We start from the raw sequence: 22,727 nt of genomic DNA, 5'->3' as shown, positions 1-22,727 counted from the left end.
ACATTGGATAAGCAATGGCAAATATTTAAAGATCACATGGATGAACTTCAGCAATTGTACATCCCTGTCTGGAGTAAAAATAAAATGGGGAAGGTGGCTCAATTGTGGCTAAGAAGGGAAATTAAGGATAGTGTTAAAACCAAGGAAGAGGCATATAAATTGGCTAGAAAAAGTAACAAACCTGAAAACTGGGAGAAATTTAGAATTCAACAGAGGAAGACTAAGGGTTTAATTAAGAGGGTGAAAATAGAGTATGAGAGGAAGCTTGCAGAGAACATAAAAACTGACTGAAAAAGCTTCTATAAATACGTGAAGAGTAAAAGATTAGCGAAGATAAATGGAGGTCCCTTGCAGTCGGATTCAGGTGAATTTATAATGGGGAACAAAGAAATGGCAGATCAATTGAACAAATACATTGGTACTGTCTTCACTAAGGAAGACACAAATAACCTTCCAAATGTACTAGGGGACAGTGGGTTTAGTGAGAAGGAGGAACTGAAGGATATCCTTATTAGGCGGGAAATTGTGTTAGGGAAATTGATGGGATTGAAGGCCGATAAATCCCCGGGGCCCGATTGTCTGCATCCCAGAGTAGTTAAGGAAGTGGCCCTAGAAATAGTGGATGCATTGGTGATCATTTTCCAACAGTCTATCGACTCTGGATCAGTTCCTATGGAGGGACTGGAGAGTAGCTAATGTAACACTATTTTTTAAAAAAGGAGGGAGAGAGAAAATGGGTAATTATAGACCGGTTAGCCTGACATCAGTAGTGGGGAAAATGTTGGAATCGATCATTAAGGATGAAATAGCAGCGCATTTGGAAAGCAGGGACAGAATCGGTCCAAGTCAGCATGGATTAATGAAAGGGAAATCATGCTTGACGAATCTTCTGGAATTTTTTGAGGATGTAACTAGCAGAGTGGACAAGGGAGAACCAGTGGATGTGGTGTAATTGGATTTTCAAAAGGCTTTTGACAAGGTCCCGCACAAGAGATTGGTGTGCAAAATCAAAGCGCATGGTATTGGGGGTAAAGTACTGACGTTTTTAGAGAACTGGTTGGCAGACAGGAAGCAGAGAGTCGGGATAAACGGGTCCTTTTCAGAATGGCAGGCAGTGACTAGTGGGGTGCCGCAGGGCTCAGTGCTGGGACCCCAGCTCTTTACAATATACATTAACGATTTGGATGAAGGAATTGAGTATAATATCTCCAAGTTTGCAGATGACATTAAACTGGGTAGCGGTGTGAGCTGTGAGGGGGATGCTAAGAGGCTGCAGGGTGACTTGGATAGGTTAGGTGAGTGGGCAAATGCATGGCAGATGCAGTATAATGTGGATAAATGTGAGGTTATCTATTTTGGGGGCAAAAACACGATGGCAGAATATTATCTGAATGGCGGCAGATTAGGAAAAGGGGAGGTACAACGAGACCTGGGTGTCATGGTTCATCAGTCATTGAAGGTTGGCATGCAGGTACAGCAGGCGGTGAAGAAAGCAAATGGTATGTTGGCCTTCATAGCGAGGGGATTTGAGTATAGGAGCAGGGAGGTCTTACTGCAGTATTACAGGGCCTTGGTGAGGCCTCACCTGGAATATTTTATTCAGTTTTGGTCTCCTAATCTGAGGAAGGACGTTCTTGCTATTGAGGGAGTGCAGCGAAGGTTCACCAGATTAATTCCAAGGATGGCTGGACTGACATATGAGGAGAAACTGGATCAACTGGGCCTTTATTCACTGAAGTTTAGAAGGATGAGAGGGGATCTCATAGAAACATACAAGATTCTGATGGGACTGGACAGGTTAGATGCAGGAAGAATGTTCTTGATGTTGGGGAAGTCCAGAACCAGGGGGCAAAGTCTTAGGATAAGGGTTAGCCATTTAGGACTGACATAAGGAGAAACTTCTTCACACAGAGAGTGGTTAACCTGTGGAATTCCCTGCCACAGAGAGTTGTTGATGCCAGTTCATTGGACATATTCAAGAGGGAGTTATATATGGCCCTTACGGCTAAGGGGATCAAGGGGTATGGAGAGAAAGCAGGAAAGGGGTACTGAGGGAATGATCAGCCATGATCTTATTGAATGGCGGTGCAGGCTCGAAGGGCCGAATGGCCTACTCCTGTACCTATTTTCTATGTTTCTATGTTTCTAATCTAAACAGATACAAGGAAATCTGATCTAACACAGGCAAGCAGATTATAACAATTCTCTGCGTAAAAAAAAATTGACTTGAAAATGTTCTATTTCTTATTTTTATATAACTTATTTTGACATGACTTATCCAGCATTATTTGGGTTCTGAGTGCTCTGACCCTCCCCCCGCCACCCCCCAATTTTCATTAATACCACTATTAAGAACATAAGAATTTAAGAAATAGCAGGAGTAGGCCATTTGGCCCCTCGAGCCTGCTCTGCCATTCAATAAGATCATGGCTGATCTTCTACCTCAACTACACTTGCCTGCACTATCCCCATATCCCTGGATTTCCTTACTATCCAAAACTCCAGCAATCTCTGTCTTGAATATACTCAACGACTGAGCCTCCACAGCCCTCTGGGGTAGAGAATTCCAAAGATTCACCATCCTCTGAATGAAGACATTTCTCCTCATCTCAGTCCTAAATGGCTGACCCCTTATTCTGGGACTGTGACCCCTGGTTCTAGAATCTCCAGCCAGAGGAAACATCCTCCCTGCATCTACCCTGTCAAGCCCTATAAGAATTTTGTATGAGATCACCTATCATTCTTCTAAACTCTAGCGAACACAGGCCTAGTCTACTCAATCTCTCCTCATAGGACAATCCCCCCATCCCAGGAATCAGTCTGGTGAACCTTTGTTGTACTCCCTTTATGGCAAGTATATACTTCCTTAGAAGACAGGAGAGGCGAGGCCCCAGGGGCAGCACGGGCTAGCCCACACTACGATCTATGGATAGTAGGAGCATGTGTGCACATTAGGTCTGTACAGCAGAGCTTGGTCTCCAGTCGTGTTGGTTAACCCTTGCCACTGGATCAAGACCTAGCTCTATCAAGCCCGTGTGGTGGCTGGTGTGCAACGGCCACCCCACATTAAAATAATCCACACACAGGCATCTTCCACCCTTCAATCTGTAGTTACCACCCTTCAATCTGTAGTTCGGGACCTAGAAGTCAGGTCCCTCATTGAAACACCTGTGAACTCATCCCTTTTTGGTGTGGAAGCAAGTCATCCTCGATACGAGGGACTGCCTAATACTATACTTCCTTAGATAAGGAGCTCAAAACTGTACACAATACTCCAGGTGTGGTCTCACCAGGGCCCTATATAATTGAAATAAGACATCTTACCCGTTGCCCAAAAGGCACCTACCATTTTTTAAAGTTTTTCTCTGCCGCAGTCACAATGTCTCTCCCCTTCAGTTAAAGGGGAGACCCACTGCGAATTCTAAAGCCACTTCAGGAGTGTCCACTGGGCCACCAGGGAGGATTTTGGCCGGGACAGTGGCCTGGCACCCAAGAGGGTTCTCCACCTCCATTGAGGGGCAGAAGGGCCGAATTCCATGCCAGGGGCGGTATCTCCAGGTTGGGTGATAAATGTCCTGGCCCTGGAAGGTTACCACCTCCAAACGGGGTGCGGGGCAATTTTGCTCCCAAAGTATTTGTTTAATTTTGCTGCCATTTCCTTATTCCTCATTATAATTTTTCCTGTCTCAGCCTGTAAGGGACCCACATTTTCTTTCACTAATCTTTTCCTTTTTACATACCTATAGAAGCTTTTACAGTCTGTTTATATGTCTCTCACTAGTTTACTCTCAAATTCTATTTTCCCTTTCTTTAGCAAATTCTTGGTCCTCCTTTGCTGAATTCTAAAATCCTCCCAATGCTCGGGTTTACTGTTCTTTTTGGCAACATTATAAATCTCTTCCTTTGATCTAATACCATCTTTAACTTTAACTTCGCTTGTTAGCCACGGTTGGACTACTTTTCCTGTAGGGTTTTTGTGCCTTAAATGCATGTATGTTTGTTGTAAATGATGTATTAATTCTTTAAATGCTAGCCATTGCATGTCTATCATTATAGCTTTTAATGTAGTTTCCCAATCTACCTTAGCCAACTCGCCCCTTGTACCTACTTAGTTCGCTTTGTTTAGATTTAAGACCTTAGTTTCAGATAGAAACATAGAAAATAGGTGCAGGAGTGGGCCATTCGGCCCTTCGAGCCTGCACCATCATTCAATAAGATCATGGCTGATCATTCCCTCAGTACCCCTTTCCTGCTTTAACTTCCCTTGTTAGCCACGGTTGGTCTACTTTTCCTGTGGGGTTTTTGAATACAAGGTTATTCATTAACCCTTTCTCATTGCATAATACCAGATTTTAAATAGTTCCCTAGTTGATTCCTCAACACACTGATCTAGAAAACCATCTTGTATACATTCCATGAATTCGTCCTCCACACTATTACTGCAAATTTGGTTTGCAGATTATGTAGATTAATGGCCCTCATGATTACTGTATTAATCTTGTTATATGCACCTCTAATTTCCTGATTTATACTCTGCCCTACATTACCACTACTGTTTGAGGGCTTATAAACAACTCCCACCAATGTTTTCTGCCCCTTGCAGTTTCTCAGCTCCACCCAAACTGATTCTACTTCTTGATTTTCTGAGCTAAGATCCTTTCTCTCTCTGCTGTCTATATTCCATCCTTTATTATCAGGGCTACCCCTCCTCCTTTTTCATTTTGCCTATCCTGGAAAATTTAGTTCCCAACCTTGGTCAATTTGCAACCACATCTCCGTAATGGCTATTAGATCAAACCTATTAATTTCTATCTGAGTTATTAATTCATCTATTTTGTTACGAATGCTTCATGCATTCAGATATTGTGCCTTTAGCTTTGACTTTTTTTCTATTTTTCCCTGATGTCACTGATGCCCTATTACCTTTGTTACTCACTCTGTCCCTTCCTGACCCACTCTACTTATTTTTACCCAAATCATTAGTCATTGCTTATGAAAAACCCATAACAACTGCTGCTATACTGCAGAGGAGTTAGAGAAAAGACAAGCATAGAGCATTCTTTGAACTACTTGGGCAGATCAATATCAAGTACCTTTGAGTCATATTTCAGATCTTTGAATTTTTGCTCTTCCCTCAGTAAACGTCATTAGCATCCCCGACTTGTTGGAGCGAGGGAGGAGGTGCTTGTCATGCTGCAGAAAGACACGAGGCGTACCATGGTGCTTGACGAAACCATGTTTTACTCATAGCTTGGAACCACATGGTTAGATCAAGCACAACAGAACACCTCGCTTAGAATCAGAGCCAGTGTTAGGCAACGCCAAGGATAGCAGAAAGGCAAGAGAGAACGAAGAAAGCTGGTGAGCACAATCTGGAAGCTCGGCTGGCAGTCAATGATTTATCCATGCAAAAAAAAACATTATAATGCCAAATCATTCAATTAGAACAAGCTGTTAACTAGCAACACCAGGCAGCGGACTCCACTGTCGATTTAAACCCAGGTAGATATTACAGATTACCTGGTTCAGTGATGAAGTTCATAACCAGTTAGTAGATAGAATAGACAAGAGAAAACTATCAATAAACTCTAAGCTCAGAGGAGGCTGGCTGCAGGCACATTTCCATGTCTGGATATTTCACATCATCAGCTTAAACACATCAGTTGATTTGCAAAAATCAGGCAATGTATATGCTGCAGAAAATCATTGTTTCACACGCAGCTGTTAAAAGCCTCTTGATAAATACAAGGTTCAGGCAAAGTAATTAATTAACAGCCTATGATGCCCGAGTACTCAAGCATCACCCCCCACCGCAATCTCACCCCACCTCCACCCCGGCCCGTACTGAAGAGAAGAACCATTTTATTAATTGGCACAAGTTTGTAAGTGCAACATGTAGCCACTTAAAGCTGCTTTCAGGAGTTCGGTAACAATAACAACTGTGCCAGTACAACTTGACATCAACCCAACAATGTGAAAAATTATCCTGGTATGTTATGCCCACAAAAATCAGGACAAATTCAATCCGGCCTATTACTCTCCACCGCCCCCCCCCCCCCCGTCACCCTCCCCCCGCCATCCCCTCCATCAGTCTATGCAAGGTGATGGAAGGTGCCGCCGACAGTGTTATTAAGCAGCACCTACTCACCAACTCCGCTCAGGTCAACATCCCCAGCAACGAAGCACTGACCACACTCGACCAGCTCCGTTGGGCGGGCCACATCGTCCGCATGTCTGACACAGACTCCCAAAGCAAGCGCTGTACTCAGAACTCCTACCCTCAAAGCCTCCTTGATAAAGTGCAACATCCCCAGTGGCACCTTGGAATTCCTGACCCAAGACCGCCAAAAGTGGAGGAAGAGCATCCGGGAGAGTGTTGAGCACCTCGAGAGGATGCAGCAATCAAGCGCAGGCAGCGGAAAGAGCATGCGGCAAACCAGACTCCCACCCGCCCTTTCCTCCAACGACTGTCTGTCCCACCTGTTACAGAGACTGTAATTCCTGTATTGGACTGTAGTCACCTGAAAACTCACTTTTAGAGCAGAAGCAAGTCTTCCTTGATTTTGAGGGACTGCCTATGATGATGACTCACTAATAACCTGCTCAATGATGCTCAGTTTGGGTTACAGTAGGACCACTCGGCTCCATAGCTCATTACAGCCTTGGTCCAAAAGAGCCGATTTTCAGAGGTGAGGTGAGAGTGACTTTCCTTGACATCAAGGCAGCATTTGATCGATTGTGGCATCAAGGAGCCCTAGTAACACTGAAGTCAATGGGAATCAAGGAGAAAACTCCCTACTGGCTGGAGTCATACCCAGCACAAAGGAAGATGGCTGAGGTTGTTGCAGCCAATCATATCAGCCCCAGGATATCGCTGCATAAGTTCCTCAGGGCAATGCCCTAGGCCCAACCTTCTTCAACTGTTTCATCATTGACCTTCTCTCCATCATAAGGTCAGAAGTGGGGATTTTCGCTGATGATGATGAGTTCCATCATAAGGTCAGAAGTGGGGATGTTCGCTGATGATGATCAGTTCCATTCACAACTCCTCAGATAATGAAGCAATCCCCGTAGCCGCATGCATCAAGACCTGAACAACATTCAGGCTTGGGCTGATAAGTGACAACTAACATTTGTGCCACACAAGAGAGTCTAGCCACCTCCTCTTGACATTCAATGAGATTACCATTGCCGAATCTCCCATCATCAACATCCTGGGGGGTCACTATTGACCAGAAGCTGAACATAAATACTCTGGCTACAAGAGCAGGTCAGAGGCTGGGTATTCTGTAGCGAGTGACTCACCTCCTGACTCCCCAAAGCCTTTACACCATCTACAAGACACCAGTCAGGAGTGTGATCGAATACTCTCCACTTGCTTGGATGAGTGCAGCTCCAACAACACTCAAGACGCTCAACACTTTCCAGGACAAAGCAGCCCATTTGATTGACACCTCATCCAACACCTTAAACATTCACTCCCTCTGCCACCAGCGGACTAAGCCTGCAGCGTGTACCATCTACAAGATGCACTGCAGCAACTCACCAAGACTTCTTCGACAGCACCTCCCAAATCCGCGACCTCTACCACCTAGAAGGACAAGGGCAGCATGGGAACACCACCACCTGCAAGTTTCCCTCCAAGTCACACACACCATTCTGACTTGGAAATATATCACTGTTCCTTCATTGTCGCTGGGTCAAAATCCTGCAACTGCTTCCTTAACAGCACTACAGAAGTACCTTTACCTCACGGACTGTAGCGGTTCAAGAATGTGGCTCACCAACACATTCTCAAGGGCAATTAGGGATGGGCAATAAATGCTGATCTTGCCAGCAATGCTCACATCCCATGAATGATTAAAAAAGAAAAAAATAATTTGCATTGATATAGCACCTTTAATGTAGTAAAATGTTCCAAGGTGTTTCACAGCAGCGAAATCAGACAAAATAGTTGACACTGAAACAAAGGAGGAGACATTAGGACAAGTGACCAAAAAACTTGGTCAATTGGACTTCACCCAAGTGGCCATTAATGACGTAGCAGCTAGCATATTCGCCATCTCATCTCTCTTCATTGCATAGGATCTCAAGATCCCAAAGCAGGACTCACAGGGTTCTCAAAATCCTACTGTGGAATGTAAACGACAGTACAGCTTACAGGGCCTGCTGCTTACAACACATGGTATTTCGTAATTGTTCATCCCCCGCCCCCACCATAGCTCAGAACTCCCTCCCCACCTCGCCAGTGGTAGTTGCTGATCACCTACACCCTCTCCTGATGAGTACTTGTGTTAGATATGACCTTGTGTTACATAGCATAGAGAAGTAACACCTATCCTTAACAAGCAATTGACATTACCAACAAACGACAAGCTGCTACAGACTGCACTAAAGCTTGGCACAAGACAAAACATTCAAAATGCATTTTAACAATAGCATCATGTCCTCCTATAATCATGAGTTAATGAAGACCACCTGCTCTTGCCCAGAGCCAAGCACCAACTGATTTGTGGAAGACAATTGTAACTTAACAGATATGATGACGTGAAGTCACAAGCTGAGGGTATTTATTGAAGCTTTCACCTCACAGGTGATGTGTGAAGAATACTAAGCAGTGCACAGCAGAACCTGTGCCGTTCTCCTGCAGAAGACATGTAGCATCTTACACTGATCACACCGCGTCACTGTGTTTATTTCATGAGTCTGAAAGCATCAAAACTTAGAGGTCCTTCTCCAGGCCTGTCAACTGTCCTCCATTCAGGGGAGGGTTGCCAACCCTCCAGGACTGTCCTGGAGCCTCCTGGAATTAAAGACTATTCTCCTGGACATGATTGCGAGCAACCCAGGAGAAAAATCATAGTGGCATTAAAAAGTGTTTTTAAAATTTTCGTTGAACACTTTCGTTTATAAGTTATAAAAACATTGGAGGTGCGGAAAAAGGCAGTTTGACTGACAGTCAAGAATCATCCAATTGGGTAACTAAGAGTCTGTTTGCTTTCCACTTGGCATGAGAAGGCGGTGTCCCATGAGGATAGACATGTTGGGAGACCAATGATGGGAGTGTGGGGGCGGGGCAACTGAAGGGGAAAGGTCATATGATGAGATCTCCAGGAATACATCCAACCAGAGATGACAACCGCAATTCAGGGTGGTGGGGGTGAAATCTCATGCAGGAGATTGCGATCTCCTGCTCCCCCTGCCTCATGATCTCACAGCTCCACTTGCCAATAGTCCCTGTCATTTCTCTTGCTTACTCTCATTGATGCAAACTGATGCTTTTGGTTTGCGACTCGCAAATAGAAATATCACAGCTAAAATCTGTCCGCTGCTGACAGCTCCGACTTGCCTGAACTATTAATGCCGGCCATATCAATTCTATGTTGTCACTTAGTGTCATTCTTTCTGAATTAACAAGTGATGGAAATGGGAGGAGTTAGATGGCAAGTGTCCGTCCATAGTCTGTTGCGAAGCTGATAAATTCCCTTATTTGAATCCACTTGCCTGTTATTCCAGTAAGATAGGACACCAGTAACAAATTTTACTTTGTGTTGTCGCCAAACTGGTCTTCTTTGAAAAATAAATTGTACTTTCAACATTTACATACATGGAAAAGTTACAGTGCTTGTAAAGGTCATGGTAAGTTCACAAATCCATGCAGACAGGTATGTAAGATAACTGTGTACAGTTCAGTAGCACAGTAACAAGCTGATATAATACACCCTCACTGTAACACCAAGAGTTTTGATTTAGATAGTGATAAAGTGACAAATGCGCTAAATGTTTATGATGATCTCATTAATAAAGTAACCACACAAAATAACCTCACTCCAACAAGTTTTGGTTATTTTAGAGGGTTAACTCAATGTGCCTCTCCAAAAATCCAAATTCAGACAGATAACAATATCTAAATTAGTTATGTATTCATCAACAATATCAGTATCTTTAAACTACAGCATGGCAAAGCATTTATTGCTTTGCTATGCTGTGAGTGATATTCTGCTCGATATAACCCAAGGTTGCCACATTATAGAAAGAGGAACAACGGTGCTATTGCATTGTGCCAAGATACCCTCAGCAGTTTATAAATGGATTATTGTTTTTAAGCACAGAACGTATGAGTACAATCTGTTCAGGAGCAATGCTTTGGGGATTGTTTGATTAGGTAAATGTTCAGAATTAATGCTAAAAAAACAGCTGGGGATGATCATGTGATAGGTGGCTGGACAGCCGCCATTGGAAATTTTTAAATCATAAATTCCAAAATAAACTACCGTGCCCCGTCCATCTGTTTGTGTTTGTATCGCTGTCTGTGTTTAAGACCACTACCTAGAAGATCTCACCTATACCGAAGACATTTAGCAAACAGCTAAGATCAAAAAAATATAAAAGGGCAATTTTTCAGCCAAAATTGCATTTGGATAAAGTTAAAATGTAATTCCACATTTAAGGTGGCACAGTAATTGGAGAGCACAGGGTTCTCTTCAGAGGGATTCAGCTTATTTTCAAGTCTTAAGCTCCAGTAATGGTGGAGTTCCATTCAGACGACCCCAGGCTCAGGGCTTTGACAGCTTAAATTGTAGAGTGCTGAACTTTCATTTGGAGGGGCCCCGCTCCAGTCCCAGGTTTGACAGCATGAGTTGTAGACTGCTGGACTCCCATTCAAAGAGGCCCACTTGAATTCCAATTAAAGTTCTGGATTTCCCTTCAGGTGGGCCCGAATTCAAATTTCAGCCTTGACTTGCATTTCAACTCAACTGCTCTCAGTGGACAGGTTTCACCAATATTCATTCCGGCTGTTATAACCAAAACATTTTGTATAAATGAAAATCCCAGAAACCTGTTACCATGGACCACCAAGCATCAGCTATTTACTATGCTTTTAGGGTGTGACAGGAAAAATGGCACCTGACTGAAAACACATTACCCTGTACGTGCATTTTTTTATAAATATATATATAATATAATATAAATAAATAAATAAATACATAAATAAATAAAAGGGACAGCTGTGGAGTACCCAAAGTGATCCAAATTGGGCCAAAGTTGAGTATTTGATAATAAACTCCACATGGTTCAGTGTTAGTCCCTGTGGCTTTGCAATTCACTCCACTGAGAACAATCCCAGCTTCTCCACATAACTGAAATCCCTCATCCCTGGTATCATTCTGATAAATCACCTCTGCACATTCTCCAGGGTCTTGACATCCTTCCTAACGTGTGGTGCCCAGAATTGGACGCAATACTCCAGCTGAGGCCTAACCAGTGATTTAACAGTTTAACATAACTTCCTTGCTTTTGTACTTAATGCCTTATGGCATCATTTAATGGTATGGTGTGTCAATCCAGGAGTTGTTTGTCAGTTTCTTTATAAGAACATAAGAAATAGGATCAGGAGTAGGCCATAAAGCCTCTCGAGCCTGTTCCGCCATTCAATAAGATCATGGCTGATCTGATCATGGACTCAGCTCCTGCCCGCTCCCCATAACCCCTTATCCCCTTATCGTTTAAGAACCTGTATATTTTGGTCTTAAATTTATTCAATGTCCCAGCTTCCACAGCTCTCTGAGGCAGAGAATTCCACAGATTTACAATCCTGTGAAAGAAGAAATTTCTCATCTCTGTTTTAAATGGGCGGCTCCTTATTCGAAGATCATGCCCTCTAATTCTAGTCTCCACCATCAGTGGAAACATCCTCTCTGCATCCACCTTGTCAAGCCCCTTCATAATCTTATACGTTTTGATAAGATCAACTCTCATTCTTCTGAATTCCAATGAATAGAGGCCCAACCTACTCAACCTTTCCTCATAAGTTAACCCCCTCATTCCCGGAATCAACGTAGTGAACTTTCTCTGAACTGCCTCCAAAAGTAAGCATATCCTTTTGTCAATATGGAAATCAAAACTGCATGCAGTATTCCAGGTGTGGCCTCACCAATACCTTATATAGCTGTAGCAAGACTTCCCTGCTTTTATACTCCATCCCCTTTGCAATTAAGGCCAAGATACCACTGGCCTTCCTGAATACCTTGAAACTTTTATTTTAAGACACTATCTCCATGTAAGTTATTGTTCTTCTTATAGGTGGAAAAAAATAACCACCGGAACACAGCACAGTGCAAAGGGATTGTACCATCTTGGTTTTGTTTTAGTAGGATAGCAGAACTCGGTGAAGTGACATTATAGTTAGAACACTCCAGTCTCAACTATTAACAGTATTATGGTGGTTTATTTTCCACCGATAAGAAGAACAATAACTTACATGTATATAGTGCCTTTAATGCAAAATAAAAGTCTCAAGGTATACAGAGGCATGGGAAAAATGGACACCACCCAAAAAGGAGAGATCAAGTTGGATGACCAAATGCTTGGTCAAAATGGTGGGTTTTAAGGATGGTCTTCAAGGGTAGAGAGAGATGGTGAGACAAAGCGGCTTAAAGGAAGCAATTCTAGCAAGTGATACCTATTTGGCTCAACACAGTCACCAAAGGTTAAGCAAAGGGAGGGGTAAATGCACTGGAGGCTGGAATCAAAAGAACACAGTGCTTAGAGAAGTGTTATAGGACTGGAGGGTGTTTCAGAGGTTGGGAGGGTGGGCCCCTGGAGGGATTTAAAGACACTGGAATCCTATAAAATAGACAAGGAATGTGTCTCTGCACCAACTAACTTTACAACAGCTCAATGAGTAAATATGCTGTGAGGCGTGCTACTGAACCCTAAAGATTAGAAGGGTCCCTGTTCTCTATTCATTTAATCAATGCCATTTGGTGGTGTCCAATGTTTCTGGGCGAGGGAATGGGAAATATTCCCCAAGATTCCTGCTCTTGACTCTCTCCAGTGATCCCTGACAGAAGTACCTGTGCATAGATGCAAAGTGATAAGATTCAGTTGTGATGACCCAGCCCAGTTGAATAGCATGCAAATGCTCACCGCCTAGGCTCACACATGAAGAATAGCCCTTTGGTGAGGGGCTGAAGGGTTAACAGCACCAGTGAAACAATACCTATAGCTTGAGCTTTCAGGAAAGGAGGGATTCGAAGAGCAAAATCAGGGAGAAACTGGGTGAGATACCTGCAACTAATGTTAATTCAGCTCCATTATACAACTCATTGGAATGGACAGATGTTCATTTGAGACCAAGACTAACATCTGGTTGCATGTCTACATTCTCTCTCTTTGGCCTCAATCCTATTGGCATGAGCCAAACCTGCATTTTTTTCTTTCAAATATTTCTCTCCTTCTTTGGTTCATCTTCCTCTTCCTGAGCCCACACTGTCAAATTATAACAATGTAACCCACTGAGCAGCCTTTCAAGTCTTAGTAGGTTCAGCTTTAAGAGTCTTCCAATTCCATATCCTTGCCAAACTATGAACTCCATCTCAAAATTATGAATGGGTCTGTGTAGTCTAACTTCAGCTGACTTCACTGGTGTGTCTGAAACTCCCTCTTGCCTTGCCCCAGTCCCAAGTGTCCTATGGGATTCTTTCCAATCCTCGGGATGTAAGGTATAGCACTGGACAACAAATGAACAGTCAGGCTTAATTTGCCTCATGTTTGTACTCGTACTACTCGGGAATTGGGATGCTTAATCAGGGAAGAGAAGATTCTAGTCCAGCTGATCATCATAGGCAGTCCCTCGAACGAGGATGACTTGCTTCCACACCAAAAGGGATGAGTTCCCAGAAGTTTCAATGACCTGATATTCCAGTCTTGAGCTCCAGGGGTGGAAGATGCCTGTTCGTGGATTTTTTTAATGTGTGGTGACCGTTGCATATCAGCCACCACACGGGCTTGACAGAGCTAGGCCTTTATCCAGTGGCAAGGGTTAACCAGGACGATTGGAAACCTGCTCTGCTGCATGGACCTAGTGCGCACACATATCGTAGTGTGGGCTGGCCCGTGCTGCCCCTGGGCCCTCGGCTCTTCTGGGCCCCAGCTGATATGTAACACATTGCCAACATGAGCCACAATCTTCTCCACCAAAGGAGTTAACTTTCCAAATTCCCACTGACAACATGGATCCGCAGAACACAGTGCAAACTGGGTAATATATAAGCAACTCATCACTTCTTCCACACCCCTCTCAATTTTCTCCTTTCAAGAGTCACAGCTTACCCTGGGTACAGTTCCACCATCCTTTGTTACTTCAGGCAACTGCTGTGGCCAGTTTTCCTGCTCCTGGTTATTATCCAGATGTAGCGAACAAAACAACTGTGGACTATGAATGATGTTAAGTAATATTCACCATGCTAGAGGAATTGATTAAGAGCAGTACAAGCTGCATTGGCGATAAAGAGAATACATGTCTCAAGCAGATGCAGTTGTCATATCAACCGTATTCACTTCTGGTAAAAACAAATATTGTGCAGCCTGTGCAATGGTGTACAGCTCTTATCCTTTATAGGCAAGTACAGTGGAATCTACTTTTAGTTAATGGTGTTGTTACAATTCAGGATAATTCCCAGTACTTTTACTCATGCTGTTCACAAAAAGCAGCTTCCATTACCACAGCTGCACTTCCTATGAACTAAAACTCAATCTTACTGTCAGCCGTGGCTCAGTTTGTAGTACTTTCACCTCTGAGTCAGGAGGTTGAGGGCTCAAGACCCACTCCAGGGACTTGAGCACATAAATCTAGGCTGTCACTCCAGTGCAGCACTGAAGGAGTGCTGCGCAGTTGGAAATGTCGTCTTTCAGATGAGATGTTAAACCGAGGCCCCGTCTGCTCTTTCAGGTGGCACTATTTTGAAGAAGAGCAGTGGAGTTATCCCCGGTGTCCTGGTCAACATGTATCACTCAATCAACATCACAAAAAAACAGATTATCTGGTCCTTTGCAGTTTGTGGGAGCTTGTTGTGTGCAAATTGGCTGCTGAGTTTCCGATTCCTACACTTCAATTAAAAAAAAACTTCATTAGCTGTAAAGCACTTTGTGGCGTCTTGAGGTTGTGAAAGGTGCTACATAAATGCATGTCTTTCTTATCCACAAAATATCTAGGATAGCAACACCACCAGAAGAACAATGAACTCTTTTACTTTAAGGACATTTTGGAAATAATACGGCCTGCCCACTGTGTTTCAGAACTCTCTGAATGTGCAGAAACCACTGCGCTAACAGACCATTTGGATCAGGCTAAAATCCAATTTGTCTTTATTAAGAAGTAAAATTACACAGAAGCAAGAATACACTGTCAGATTATTAAAAACACAATGCATTCCTTAACTCTCACCATAATGCTCGAACTGTTTTTTTCTCAAACCAAAATAATAAGGCTCTTTTGAGTTATTTTTTTTTAAAACATAACTTCAGGCAGCAACCTATACCTGTGATGAAACTAAATGAACTGAATTAAATTAGGGAAATCTTGCCATATTTATCCACAGATTCTAGCAACCTCTGGCTATAGAGAAATTAGTCAAGGTGGATTTGAAAGATGATCTCCAGGATACCAGCCTCAAGTAATTTTCACACCGTCACGACAAAATGAAATTGAGTCATACCAGCAGAATCCCATTAGAGATAATGGCTTGGTCATTTTCAACCAGGCAGCAGGCATCATGAGAGGTTCTCAGCATATCTGTACCTAATCTTTCAGAAGAAGGAATAATGGCAAATGCAGTAGACTGTAAGTATAGCCAGTTGACAGTCTAGTGATCCATAGTATCTATTACTATCAGCTGGCTTGCCATCTTTTAACACTTGCTGGGAAATACAAATAGCTTGAACCTAAATCTGCTTCTAATAGGAAACTATAAATTAAACCATCAACTTTTCTATAAAGGATCAATAATTTGATGAGCTATATGTTAAAGGGCTACTGCAATAATCCAAAAGATTTCACAGCCAGGATTGAATTCCTGATGAAATGTGACACTGTTATGGTTTTAGACAAAGTGATGAGTATTCAGACAAACAGAAAGGTCGCAATAAATGGCTGCATATACTAGTGACATCTCTATTCCCGGCCAAAATGGAGATGATGCGCTAATTCCCCCGTCAATCACACCGGGAGATCGTACAGCTATAAGTGACTGGGTTTAATTTTCCGCACATAATTTGTATTATGGAACTGTCCTCCACTCACGGATTTTGCTGGAGAAATGAACAGTGTTTTTAATCGGGTGACGTTTGTTCATGCATGAGTTCTGCTTGCTGCAGTTCATAGCGACTTTTTTTATATAGATTCTGCAAATAGTCCTTTTTGTTTTGCTGTTTGCTGCAAAATAAACCTTTTTGCTGTGAGTCCTGCCATAAGTCCAGGCCCGCCTCCAACTCCTCGGCTGACACAGTGATGGCAATAGACACGCCGGCAATTCAAACCCCTATCAGCTCGTAGTTTACGGGGAAAAAAGGTTACATTGTCCATTTTATTTTTTTTAAGAAAAAGATTAAATATGGAATTTCTTAGTTATTGAAAATGTGTGGATCATTCTTTATGGTAGATGTAGTCTTCAAATTGTGATTTCCAAAGCCCATTTGTATTGCAGGCTTTAAATTTTATCACATTTGTACTGAGCAGTACAAGTGCATTGCACTGATTGATCTGCACTACCTGCAAAGAGTTTCACAGGTCATTTATATACCAGTTCTGAAATTAAGCACTGCTGCAAATTTCATAGCGACACTATAAAATGCTGCCAGCCGTGGTTCAGTGGGCAGCACTCTCACCTCTGAGTCAGAAGGTCATGCGTTCAAGTCCCACTCCAGAGACTTGAACACTCCAGTCATCATCATAGGTAGTCCCTCGGAATCGAGGAAGTCTTGTTTCCACTCCTGAAGTGAGTTCTTTGGTGGCTGAACAATCCAATACGAGAGCCACAAACTTTGTCACAGGTGGGACAGATAGTCGTTGAGGGAAGGGGTGGGTGGGACTGATTCGCCGCACGCTCTTTCCGCTGCCTGCGCTTGATTTCTGCATTCTCTCGGCGTTGAGACTCGAAGTGCTCGGATGCACTTCCTCCACTTAGGGCGGTCTTGGGCCAGAGACTCCCAGGTGTCAGTGGGGATGTCACACTTTATCAGGGAGGCTTTGAGGGTGTCCTTGTAACATTTCCGCTGTCCACCTTTGGATCGTTTGCTGTGAAGGAGCTCTGAGTGGAGCACTCCAGTGCAGTGCTGAGGAAGTGCTGCACTGTCAGAGGTGCCGTCCTTCAGATCAGATGTTAAACTGAGGCCCTGTCTGTCCTTTCAGGTGGACGTAAAAGATGCCATGGCACTATTTCAAATAAGAGCAGGGGAGTGTCCTGGCAAATATTTATCGCTCAATCCACATCACTAAGAAACAGATTACCTGGTCATGCTATTTATGGGACCTTGCTGTGAAAGAAAGATTTGTATTTCTATAGCACCTTTCACAACCATCGTATGTCTCAAAGCACTTTACAGCCAATGATTACTTTTTGAAGTGCAGTCACTGTGATGTGGAAAACATGGCAGCCAATTTGCACAAACAGTAATGTAATAATGACCAGATAATCTGTTTTTGTTATGTTGATTGAGGGATAAATATTGGCCAAGACACCGGGGATAACGCCCCTGCTCATCTTCTAAATAGTGCCATGGGATCTTTTACGTCCACCTGAAAGAGCAGACAGGGCCTCGGCTTAATGTCTCACTGTGCAGAAATTGCCTGCCGCGTTTCCTACATGACAAGAGTGACTACACTTCAAAAGTATCTGATTGATTGTAAAGCGCTTTGGGACACTCTAAGGTCATGTAAGCCGCTATAGAAATGTAAGTCATTCTTTCTAACTCACCTGATCTGATTAGTGACTCACCATGTCAAGGAGACACTTTTTAAAAAAAACTTTTATTAAACTTGTAAAATGGGCCACCTTTTCTGCGGAAATCTAGCCCAGGCTTTTAAACAACTAAATGTGTATATTTTTACACACATTTTATGAATGAACTGACGACTTAGTGGAGATTGTGGGAAATCGAAAGGTCGCAGCACAAAAGCCTTCTGCTTCGTTTTGGGTTTATTACAGTGACTGTACCAAACTAGATATCTGACTTGTTTTCAATCCTTAAAAAAAAATTATGACTTAGCGGTGCTGTGATAATGTCTCTTTACTTTCCAGAAAGATGGTCTGTTTCTCTGTATTGGAGGAAATATACATATTGACTGAAGTTTTAATGTCACTTCAAAAGAAGTTGTCTAGCCTTGAAGAAATAGATTACTTAATAAGTATTTGTGTTGGCCAGCCCACCAAGGAAGAAGGCTATCGCTCTCTGTACCAGGGTTGCTTTGTTTCACAGATATAAACATCACGCCAGGAAAACCTGTCAGGCAATTTCTGTGCTTCTGAACACCTTTTTAATTGGCAGTGCTGTGTAATTGAACAGGTTACCTTTGTGCTATCTGCTGCCTTTGATTCAGCTTGAACTTCAAAGGAAACCTGGGGTATAATTGTTGCTCGATATCAAGGTTTCCTCAGTGAATCTCAGCTGCCACGTTTGCTATAGTACAGCAGTGACTGCATCTCAAAAGTACTTCATTGGCTGTAAAGCGCTTTGGAACAGCTTGAGGTTGTGCAAGGCTCTATATAAATGCTAGTCTTTCCTTACTATGTCAGGCAGCAAACAAGTTGGGGCTGGTAGAACACTTCCATTAATTTTTGATTTAATGGATAAACATATCATGTACATTCGTCCTAACTAAGAGCGTTACTTTTGATTTATGAGGACATTTTATTGTTTTGTAGCAGATTCTCTTAATTGAAGTAAGGAACAACATGATTTATCCGTCCTGTTGTTTGACTTTTGCTTGAGCTAATTTTATTTCCCATAGTAATACTCAGTGATACCATTACTGTTCACGATTCAACCAACAAAATTGCTAAAAGTGATCAAAATAAACAGAGAATCAACAAAAGATTTTATTTTAATGATCACTCTTTGATGCAGTTTTACTTAGCAAAAGGGTCTCGATCATAAAAGAGAAAAAGCAGCGATGTCATTTTAAGATCCATCTGTTACAATAAAGCAGTTAGCCTTGTTCAACAGCCTCCACCCTTCCTGCCTTTCTTTCTCTAACTTAATAACATTTTCTGGATTTAATTTGCGAAGATGGTCCTGTTTCCTAATTACTGCTGCCCCAGACAGTCAAATTTAATTTGACAGCTTTAGACATTCTTTTTTTAAAAACAAATATGTATTTCAAACGCACAATCGGCACTCCCAGTGAAAACAAAAATACACCATGAGAAAGCCGAATTTGCCAAAGATCGGTAGAATTTACCTCTCTGTAAATTCCTTTTTATCTCTGTTTCTGACTGTAGCTGGCTATTGCAATGGACAGATCCACATTTCACACTGACCTCCGATTTCTGAAGGACAGGCCCCCATTTATCGGCCTAATTTCTCAAATCGGGGTTTACCTGAGCAACGGAACTTCTTCCCCTTGATCTGATTGATGCGTTTGTTGGCCAAGCGGCGTGGGTTGGTGCAGCGAGCACCGCTGGTTTCAATTGGGTTGTTGTGGAGATAGTCGGCCAGCCACCTCAGGTGGCAGTCACACACAAACGGATTCTGGGCCAAGTGGCTGCGTTTAAAAAGATTATTTTTTGAGTGTGAAATCAATCATTCTAAACCAAACAAGGACGATGCATCAAAGCTCTACATATTTCTTTTCAATTGTTCCTGGATCACAAGTTAAGTCTATCCTTTTAAAAGGGGTCTTACTATCGCATGCGAAAATCAGCTTCAAAAGTTCACTATTATTATTTCTTCTGACATTTTTATTTCAAGTTTGAGGGAGCTGGATTAACATCAGTAGAAATGCAGTCAGTAACATAGGGCACTGTCTGGGAAGGGTTACTGAGCCAAATATTGTGAGGGAGCTGGATTAACATCAGTAGATAGAGTCAGTAACACAGAGTGCTGGTTGCAAGGTAACCAGCTAACTTCAGTTTCGAATTTTAAGAACATAAGAAATAGGAGCAGGAGTAGGCCATTTGGCCCCTCGAGCCTGCTCTGTCATTTAATAAGATCATGACTGATCTGATCATGGACACAGCTCCACTTCCCTGCCTGCTCCGCATAACCCTTTATTCCCTTATCGCTCAAAAATCTGTCTATTCTGTCTTAAATATATTCAATGACCCAGCCTCCACAGCTCTCTGGGGCAGAGAATTCCACAGATTTACAACACTCAGAGAAGAAATTCCTCCTCATCTCAGTTTTAAATGGGCGGCCCTTATTCTGAGATATGCACCCTAGTTTTAGTTTCCCCTATGAGTGGAAATATCCTCTCTGCATCCATCTTGTTAAGCTCCCTCATTATCTTATATGTTTCGATAACATCACCTCTCATTCTTCTGAACTCCAATGAGTATAGGCCCAACCTACTCAACCTATCTTCATAAATCAACTTCCTCATCTCCGGAATCAACCTAGTAAACCTTCTCTGTACAGCCTCCAATGCAAGTATATCCCTCCTTAAATACGGAGACCAAAATTGTACGCAGTACTCTAGGTGTGGCCTCACCAATACCCTGTACAGTTGTAGCAGAACTTCTCTACTTTTATACTCTATCCCACTTGCAATAAAGGCCAACATTCCATTTGCCTTCCTGATTACTTGCTGTACCTGCCTACTAACTTTTTGTGTTTCATGCACAAGGACCTCCAGGTACCTCTGTACTGCAGCATTTTGCAATTTTTTTCCATTTAAATTATAATTTACTTATCTAGTTTTTCTGCCAAAGTGGATAACCTCACATTTTCCCAAATTATACTCCATCTGCCAAATGTTTGCCCACTCACTTAGCCTGTCTATACCCTTTACAGATTTTTTGTGTCCTCACAATTTGCTTTCTTACCTGTTTTTATATCAGCAAACTTAGTTACATTACACTCGGTCCATTCATCCAAGTCATTAATACTTTTTGCCAACCAGAAAATTACCCATTTATCCCAACTCTTTGTTTTCTGTCAATTAGCCAATCCTCAATCCATGCTAATATATTACCCCCAACCCCATGAACTTTTATCTTGTGCAATAACCTTTTATGTGGCACCTTATGGAAATTCAAATACACCACATCCACTGGTTCCCCCTTATCCACCCTGCTCATTACATCCTCAAAGAACTCCAGTAAATTTGTCAAACATGATTTACCTTTCATAAAACCATGCTGACTCTGCTTGATTGAATTATGCTTTTCCAATGTCCTGCTACTGCTTCCTTAATAATGGACTCCAGCATTTTCACAACGACAGATGTTAGGCTAACCCGCCTATAGTTTGTTGCTTTCTGTCTGCCTCCTTTTTTAAATAGGGGCGTTACATTTGCAGTTTTCCAATCAGCTGGGTCCTTCACAGAATCCAGGGAATTTTGGTAGATTACAACCAATGCATCCACTATCCCTGCAGCCACTGCTTTTAGGACCTTAGGATGTAAGCCATCAGGTTCAGGGGACTTGTCCGCCTTTAATCCCATTATTTTACTGAGTACTATTTCTTTAGTGATAGTGATTGTATTAAGTTCCTCCCTCCCTATAGCCCCTTGCTTATCCACTATTGTGCTCATCAAAGGGCTAAAGTATTGTGTATGTAGCAGTCAGGTCAGTTACTATAGAGGTTAGAGGGAAATAAAAAGATACTGTATAAAAATAAAACCCTGGAATGAGCAGGTTTATGGACTAATTTGTAAACTAAACGTATTTATTTTATAAAAATATCAGGGACAGATCCTGATTCTTAGATAATTGATGCTGTGTCATAAAAGTTAGTCTGCTGTCTGGATTCAGATTTATTGCCAGCGGAAAAAAGCAAATAAAGATTTTGAAAGGACCGACTCCAGCCAAGCTGTACTTTAGAGTCTACCAATTGCGTAGTGAAGCCAGCAAGGCTGCACGAGGAGGACATAGGCTGTGCATCAGGGCTGTCACACAGCGCCGGTGAACTTGATGCACAGCACGTCGTTCGGCCAGGTTGGGATTGGTAGATTTTTGTTGGGCAAGGGTTTGAGGATTAGGAAGCAAGTCGGTGAAATGGAGTTAAGATGTAGATCAGCCATTATCTACTTGAATGGCGGAACAGGCTCGAGGGGCTGAATCTTAGGAGAGAGGTAATGTCATTAAATGCTGAGAGAGGCCGTTGTGATAGAATCAGGACGAACACACTGACGTGATTCACAGAGAATGTTACCAGGGAGTTCTTTTGCAATTGGGAGGCAAAATAATAGGCAAATTGAGACTACAGCTTCTCCTCTAACATATAATATGTAGGGTAGAGAATTTCACTGGCCTATATCTACCTTATGTCATACAAATTCAGCATGTCTTAACGCCCACAGCACAACAGTGACATTTTGTCAAGACTTTTAACATCTCTGCATCCCAAACTTGCAACTGAAACATAATATCAGACTGGTAGGAGGATTAGCTGCTAAGAAAGTTCACAGGCATGGGTGTTTCAAATCACAGCCGGTACAGTACTACGTGGTGAATTTCAGTGATCCGCTCACAGAGGCCAGATTACGAGCAAAAATGACTCCAGCCTTACTATCTTGGTTCCTCTGAAACCCTTAATTAGATTGCTGTCTGGTAATTTATCCAGGGGTGTGCATTAATCCTTGGACTACTGAATCATATTGCAACAAAGTTTTTTGGGTGCGGGGTGGAGGGGGGTGGTGGCGGCTGGGTGGGTGGGTGAAGATAATTTTTTCTTAATAATGGCAACTACAGTCAGTTTAAAATGTATTTTCTCCCCTTCCGCTCAGC

General features: G+C 42.5%; 1 protein-coding gene across 2 annotated transcripts in view; it reads right to left on the bottom strand.

Moving 5' to 3' along the window:
* Positions 1–22,727, bottom strand: part of LOC139263049 (slit homolog 3 protein-like) — a 625,025-nt gene that overhangs the window by 144,992 nt on the left and 457,306 nt on the right. For both annotated transcript variants that reach the window (XM_070878558.1, XM_070878557.1), the window contains one exon: positions 19,380–19,543. In XM_070878558.1, coding sequence (XP_070734659.1) covers positions 19,380–19,543 — 164 coding nt within the window. The remainder of the gene's footprint in view (positions 1–19,379; positions 19,544–22,727) is intronic.

The sequence above is a fragment of the Pristiophorus japonicus genome, chromosome 4 (genome assembly GCF_044704955.1).
Source record: "Pristiophorus japonicus isolate sPriJap1 chromosome 4, sPriJap1.hap1, whole genome shotgun sequence".
Lineage (NCBI taxonomy): Eukaryota > Metazoa > Chordata > Chondrichthyes > Pristiophoridae > Pristiophorus > Pristiophorus japonicus.
Note: the sequence above shows the minus strand (reverse complement) of the source record. Positions and strands in the feature narration are given on the sequence as shown.